The following is a 7813-nucleotide window of genomic DNA, read 5'->3' as shown; positions in this document are numbered from 1 at the left end:
TAAGAAAATGAACTGTTGCTGAGAATTTACATACTTTTTCCATATATTGTAAAATTTCTTCTTGTGACATAAAATGACTGAAAACTTCAGATCAAGTTTGAAAAACCTATTAAACCACTTTCATTTAATCGTTTCAACAGAAATGCTTATACATATGTTTTACCGTTTGAATGTAATTAATTTTATTTAGTGATATTTATAGTATACATAAAATACCTTTTTTTAACAGAAAATGCTATCAATAGCTTTACAGCTGTTACAAAGCTTTATAATAACTTTACAGTTTTGTATAAAGAGGGGGCTTATTGTAGGCTTTAGAACAAAAATAAATAAGCCGAACTGAATTTTGAGAATAGAAAAGTTTCTGTTAAATAACTTCCTGGTAGAGAATTTTAAATATCACCGTCGAACTCTCGATCCTGGAACAGTTTGCTCGCATTGTGACAGTAGGTCCGTATTCAGCCTGAACTGATCCTGGATCAGGGCAAACTGGAGTCCACATCTCGCGATGTTCTCGTGAAGTGACGGTGTTTCCGGTGACGCATGTGATTTTTTTTCAAAACGACCAATGAACACCGGCGAATGAATGCTTTGACTCGAATGGCCCAATCAGAGGACTTTTTTCTGGAATTTAAAGGTCTGTGCGGCATTTTCTAACTACACATCTCCTGCTCCAGCATTGGGTAAGTGTCCGACTGCTACTTCTGATTTTTATTTTTTTAAATATTTTATATGCTTTGTGGTTTTTTTCACGTTGTATTTACTATTTTCTTACTTAATTGACAAATGTAGTTGAATTTAAAATTTGAACGTGGTGTGTTCTTATCTTGACATTTTCTCGTGCCTTAGAAAATGCACGAGGTCTTGTTATTCAAGCGAAATAATAAGCGACATAAAACTGTTTGCACAGGAATTACACCACTACAAGACCTGTTCTCTGCACTCCCTAATCACACACACACACACAAAATGTCCGAGAACGTCGCACGCCTGAACAAATTCAAGAACAAAGGCAGAGATGCTAACGTGAGTTGTATACGACTGAGCAAAGCTAGAGTTTACCAAAATGCTGAATCCATAATTACACGCTTTATCTGAATTTAACGCAGGAGCTCCGACGCAGGAGAGTGGAGGTGAACGTCGAGCTTCGTAAGGCCAAAAAGGATGACCAGATGTTCAAGAGGAGAAATGTGGCCGCTGCCCCGGATGAGGCGACGTCTCCCCTCCAAGAAAGAAACCAGAACTGCCAGGTGAACCTTTTAGCATATCTTGCCAAGGGCCTAAGCGACATAAGTTTTCATATGAAGTTAATGTTTTTGGGTCCTATTTTTGTCCTACATTACTGCCAGACTAAAATGAGTAAATTAAGGGGGTAATTCTTCACACTAATTTGGTCCCGAAGAGAAGGGATCAGGTATATTATAAACGACAATGTGAAATTCACAATTGCATTATAAAGCGTCACTCTGATTTTGATGGTAAATATATATATATATATATATATATATTATAAAATGTAGCAGTTTAGTTATAAAATATTGTTGGCCTCCTAGCATAACTTCCTAAGTCAAATTTTAATGGGCTTTGATAATCATTGACTGAAATGTGGGGACAATAACTTGCACATTATTTTTGGACTTTAACAAATATTCAGGCAGGGTGATGTAGCAATTTCAGGGGATCAGTATTATGCAAATATCTCAATTTAACCCAAGTATGACCTGGGCAACTATGCCATGAGGCCAACGATGTGCAACTCCAAGCAGGATTTTTTTGGTATTTGTTCTGATATCTGCTTATAAAATGTTGTGTGTGTGGCTGAATACTTCCTGTTTGTTAATCCTCTGTTTTTTTTCCTTACCTGTGCAGGCATTCAGACAGTGGACTGTCGAGGAGATTGTTGCTGGAGTGAACAGTGGCAGTCTCGAGTCCCAGCTGCAGGCAACCCAGGCTGCACGGTAATTCATAATTTATTAAAATAAAGCTGCAAACCAGAGCTTTTTTTAAATTGTATATAATAAATTCTTAACTCCAATGTTTCTGGTGCAGGAAGTTGCTGTCCCGTGACAAACACCCTCCCATCGACCAGATGATCGCTTCCGGCCTCATCCCCAAGTTCGTCTCCTTCCTTGCCCTCACTGACTGCCCTCCGATCCAGTTCGAGGCGTCCTGGGCGCTGACCAACATCGCCTCGGGGACGTCTGCTCAGACTATGGCCGTGGTGGACGGCGGGGCCATCCCTGCCTTCATCAGCTTGGTTACCTCACCCCAGCAGCACATCAGCGAGCAGGCAGTCTGGGCTCTTGGAAATATCGCTGGTAATTAGCAAAAATGTGTGTTTTTTTTTTGTTTTTTTTCTGTGCATAATTATTTTTGTTTTTTCTTGTGCATAATTATTTACTTCTCTCTTCAGGCGACGGGTCGGCTCTTAGAGACAGGGTGCTCAAGCACGGCGCAGTAGCCCCTCTGCTCACTCTGCTGGCAGTCCCTGACCTCACTGTGTTCACTGTGAGTAGTATTTTCTTTGAAATTTGTTCAAATTCATGAGTGACATTGCCCATCCCAACATTTTCAAATTTTTTATTTTTTTTCTCCAGCTTTTGCTTTGAATATATTAATGAAAGTTAAAATGTCAACCAGCCCCTCCCCTCCGCATTACCAAAATTCTACTAAATTGGTGTCGAACGTTTGTGCAGTTAACATTTTTGTTAATATTATGTTAAATCTTTCCAGAGGTGAAAGGTCAACCACCCCCTCTCCTCCTTCAAATCAGACAAAATTGTTGTCCCGTTGATTACGGTCGTGCAGCAAAATTCTTTTCTGTTTGTGCTTTTGTATTGAAGATATCAATGAAGGTTTAAAGGTCAACCAAATGTTTGTGCAGTAAAAATGTCACTTGTGCTGCTATCATGTTGGATATTTTTTAAAAAGTCTTGATAGGTCAACCCTCTTTCACCCCCCCCCTCTGTTCACATTTACAAAAATAATCTGCTCTGCTACATTTGTAGCAAAAAAGGCTTCTGCTGCTTTTGCTTTGACTATAGTGATGACTCCTGCAAACTTTTTATTTTTTTAATCTTTAAAATGATGGCAGCACAAATGTTTGAAACCAGTTTTGTAAGATTTTCATCTGTAATTCACCTCATCCGCCTCTAGGTGGTGTCCTTATCTAATTAAATCTTCATTTCTCCATGCCAAACTGACATCTGCCTTCTGTTTTTTTTTTTTTTTTTTTCCTTCTGTTTTTTTTTTTTTTTTTTTAAATTCCTTTTCCCTCTTGATCTCTTCACAGCCCGGCTATCTTAGAAATGTGACCTGGACCCTGTCCAACCTCTGCCGCAACAAGAACCCGTCCCCTCCTGTGCACGCCATCCAGCAGATTCTACCCGCCCTTGTCCGCCTGCTGCACCACGACGACCTGGAGGTGTTGGCCGACGCGTGCTGGGCTGTTTCCTACCTGACGGACGGCTCCAATGACCGCATTGAGATGGTGGTTGAAACCGGCGTGATTCCTCGCCTGGTGAAGCTGCTCGGCTTCCAAGAACTGGCTGTAGTTGTACGTGCCAAACTTCACAAAACTTGCCCTATTCTCCACAGCTACCACGTTTCTCCCGGCTCTTAAATAATCCACTTTTTGTCCTGTCAGACTCCAGCGCTCCGTGCTCTGGGTAACATCGTGACCGGCACAGATGAGCAGACTCAGGCTGTTCTTGACGCCAGCGCGTTGTCCATGTTCCCCCACCTGCTGCGCCACAAAAAGGCCAACATCCAGAAAGAGGCAGCCTGGACTCTGTCCAACATCACAGCAGGGAAGGACACCCAGATCCAGGAAGTCATCAACGCAGGCCTCGTTCCCTACATGGTCGACATGCTCGTGCGGGTACGTTCTGGGGACAGTTATCGTGGTTCAACTAAAACTAACAAACTGAAGTTGAAAACATTTTGGATAAAAACGGTAATTACTAGGGGGGGAAAACTAACTACGAACTACAGGACATTGTGTGTTTATCTAAAACCTACTGAAATTCTAGATCCATCTTTAATTTTTGTGTTTATGAATCTATTTACAAGTCTATTGAAATGAACCATATTAAACTAATAAAAACTAGCAAACCCACTCCAAAAACTAATTCAATCTGAAGTAGACAGTCGAAATAAAACTCAACTATTATGAAAAACCTAAAACTACTATAACCCTGGTTCTTGGTCAAAGACGGCAATATGCAACTAGATTAATCAATCAGTCAGAATCGGTTGTAAACTGAATAAAATCTGAAAACTCTTCAATGCACAAAGTGGAAATTTCTTATCTTTCAGATCAAATTATTTAGTTTGGTGCTTTTGAAACCTTCATTGAGAACCAGTTTGGTAAAAAATTTGTTTGAGGTGAGGTGGAAAATGTTTAATTTCCTCCGTCTCTGCAGGGTGACTACAAAACCCAGAAAGAGGCAGTGTGGGCAGTAACCAACTTCACCAGCGGGGGCACTGTTCAGCAGGTGGTCTACCTCGTCCAAGCCAACGTTCTTGAGCCGCTTCTGAATCTGCTTTCCTCCAAGGACAGCAAAATCGTCCTCGTCATTCTGGACGCCATCACCAACATCTTCATGGTGAGATGTTGAGACCAAGACGCATGCATGAACGCCACGGCTTTCTGTGCAGCTTCTCACGTTTCAAATTTCCCCCATGTCAGGCCGGAGATAAAATCGGAGAGTCGGACAAACTGAGTCTGATGATCGAGGAGTGCGGTGGCCTGGACAAGATAGAGGCGTTGCAGGCTCACGAGAACGAGTCGATCTACAAAGCCGCACTCAACCTGATTGAGAAGTACTTCTCTGAAGAGGTGGGTAGAGATGTTCGACCATTAGCCTAGCCTGACGTGTTAAACCGTGTGTGACGTGTTCCTATCTGCTTTCGTTGAAGGAAGAGGAGGTGCAGTGTGTGATCCCTGAAGCTACTGATGACGGTTACGCATTCCAGATCAGTGAAAACCAGAGCACGTTTAATTTCTAAACGACTTGTTGCTTTCACTCTGTACTGTAACCTCCCACTGCTACGGTCTGTCCTGTGTTCATGTGACATTTGCTGATATTTGTATGTATTGTACATACTCCTTTTACAACAGAACAAATGTGTAAATAAAGCTGTTGGATCTTGTTTGCCAGTGTTCACTCTTTTTGTCTTACTTTTATAAACTGCATTAAACTTTAAATACTGACCAGGTTTAGTCAAAGACCTCATCTTGCAACAAATTTTAGAAATGTGTGAAACATTTTTACACATTTGACATGTCATTAACTTCCATCCCTTGTTGCACGGTAAGTTTCCCCCCGCCCCCACACACAAAAAACAACCTTACTGTGTATTTCTGGTCTAGCTTCTAGTGTAAATATATTAGTGCACTTGAAATAAGACAAATGAGTAACTTTTCAGAAAGGTGTTTAAATCAATTTCTTAATATTGATAAAGTATTGGCAGATTATTGCATTAATAACATGAGAAAAATGTTTTTGTGACATCTCAGTGGAACTAGTTCATCATTTGACTTAAACTCATATTTCTGAAAAGTTACCTGTAAGTCAGTTGTTGCCTTTCACTAGAAATTGGACCAAAATAATTTTGGTCCATTACTTCCTTTTTTTTTTTTTTGTGTGTGTAGTTTCTCAATTGACAGAAATGAACCAGATAAAAGTTTATTCTAATTGGAGGTGGAAAAGCTTCCATGTTTGTTTAAAGCTGCATTATCTGAGTTCCCAGCTTTCAGTCTCAGGTTCAATATCTACCTTCAGAACTTTCCTTTGAGATCAGTATCTCAAAGGAAAACAATGTAAAAGTAAATGCTTTTACATTGTTTGTAGGAATGTACAGAATATTCAGAGTAAATGTTGGCAAAACAAATCCATGCAAACAATTTTTTGGCATGCTCTAATAGTGTTTCAAACACAAAAAATGCTCATTACTTCCAGTTAAAAGAAACATGCAAGATGAAAGGATGGAGAAAATCTGTGAATATGAATTTAAGACAACAGTCTCTTTGATGGGTTTAGATCTGGACTTTGAATGGGCCATTGTAACATGCTACCAGATGTTTTAATCTGGTGTCAAATGTACGGCTCCTGGGCCATTTGTTGCCTTTGGAATTCTCCATGTGTTCTGTGCCCAAAATTCAAGATTGGTACGAACTTGATCCATCAGCACATGCAGCAGCAAAACTCACAATAAGATTATTTTCTTCATTTTCATTTTGTGTGGCAGATGAGTGCTGCCCCTGTGACAGAAGGTCTGGTGCTCTGGGGTGAGTCATCTGGAAGTTGGACCTCTGTGCCAGTCTCAACTCTTTAGCAAATTACTAACAAGATTTGAAAAGAAGAGCTATCCGATTATTAAATCAACCAATCTTCATATTAATTTAGAAACTTTTCCCTACCCCTGTGAAGAAACGCATCCGCACAGCATGATGCTGCCATCTCCGTGCTTCACTGAAATATGTGGTTAACTTCCGCCAAAGTGGACTCTACAGTATTTAGAAATTAGGTGACTTCTGAATGAAAAGTGGTTCCTCTGGACTTTTTTTGTTGATGTGTCTGGAAATACAATTGCGCGTTTTCATTGGGAAAACCGAAAATTATTGATTTGGGATTTATGTATTTTTAAGATGACAGATTTGTTTGAAGGTAAGTAGGTGTAGCTCACCGTCGCCGCACAAGCGCACAGTGACCCCTGTGTGTGAGTCACGGTTCAGCGCCACATGCTGAAGAAATGCCTGTCTCTCCCCCTGAGAGTGCTGTCGTCACCGGTCAGCTCTGGAAGCGGGACCTACCCCGGAGGCTCCGCACTTCAGCCGTGGAGGAGCTGAGAGGAGCCCGGGCCAGTCACACAGGCTCTCTCCGAAGATGTGAAGATAAACACCGCGTTACAGCACCGCGTCCCCCTCACTTTCCAGCACCGGAGGAGACATTTTTCATTTTTTTCTTTTTCTTTTTTTCAGTTAAAGCAGTCAGCTGCAGCGCTTTTTATATTTACGTTCTTCCCTCTTTTCTCCCCTCTTTCTTTTTTTAATTTTTGGCATTTATGAGCGGTCGCTATGGCAGTTCTGTCCACATCCGGGCTACAATGCTTTGACTCCATTATTGTCTAAAACTGGCGGAGAGGTTCATTAAACCTTATTATTATTATTTTTTTCTACATCCAACGACACGTTTTTAGTAGGCGCAGTGAAGGCTCGGATCAAGAGGAGATGTCTAACCAAGGAGTCCGGCGGAATGGCCCCGTCAAACTGAGATTAACAGGTAGCCAACAACGCTTTTTAAATCCCCAAATATATTCCCACACACTTAGCTAGGGGAGGCTGGGTGTATTTGCTGGAGGTGAACAGTTCCCATGGGCCATGTCTAAAACTGGCGGAGAGGTTCATTAAACCTCAAGAGGGCTCTCCCGTCTTGTTGTTGCGACTCTTTCTACAAGAGCTCCACGTTAATTTAATTATGAATTTATTTCACGTTGCTGGCTTAAATGCGGGAACAGGCGAGACGGAGCACGAGCGAGCGCTGCATTTTGATATTATTGTTCTTGGAAATAGTCTGAGCCCTGCGATTGTCGCCAGTATCCACCTCCACCAGACATAACAGGGTTCCCGGGGTTGCGCTGCTCGGTGCAGTGCAATGCGATGCAATGGTTTTGTTCTGCCTATTTTATCTCTACTTTGGGCTTAATGAGGAGTGGGAAAAAAAGATGAGCACATTAAGAAAAAAGAGCACGTGATGTATTGCATTTCCAGATACTTAAACACATGTGTGCCTTCCAACTGTGGCACCGC

General features: G+C 41.4%; 1 protein-coding gene across 2 annotated transcripts; it reads left to right on the top strand.

Annotated features, from left to right (window-relative positions):
- Positions 1-573: 573 nt before the first annotated feature.
- On the top strand, positions 574-5155 carry LOC103143674 (importin subunit alpha-1-like). 2 transcript variants are annotated; one of them, XM_016675436.1, is made up of 11 exons: positions 574-683; positions 911-1026; positions 1110-1250; positions 1870-1958; positions 2050-2318; positions 2414-2499; positions 3293-3556; positions 3647-3880; positions 4425-4607; positions 4691-4840; positions 4921-5155. In XM_016675436.1, exons 2-11 carry the CDS (start codon positions 970-972, stop codon positions 5008-5010), a joined length of 1563 nt encoding a protein of 520 aa, XP_016530922.1. In that variant the 5' UTR covers positions 574-683; positions 911-969; the 3' UTR covers positions 5011-5155. The 2 variants fall into 2 exon arrangements, with proteins under 2 accessions (XP_016530922.1, XP_007560363.1); XM_007560301.2 differs by having other exon boundaries at positions 2414-2508.
- Positions 5156-7813: the final 2658 nt, after the last annotated feature.

This window comes from Poecilia formosa, unplaced genomic scaffold, assembly GCF_000485575.1.
Source record: "Poecilia formosa unplaced genomic scaffold, Poecilia_formosa-5.1.2 Scaffold114, whole genome shotgun sequence".
Taxonomy (NCBI): Eukaryota; Metazoa; Chordata; class Actinopteri; order Cyprinodontiformes; family Poeciliidae; genus Poecilia; species Poecilia formosa.
The sequence above is the reverse complement of the archived record's forward strand: the minus strand, read 5'-3'. Positions and strand labels throughout refer to the sequence as shown.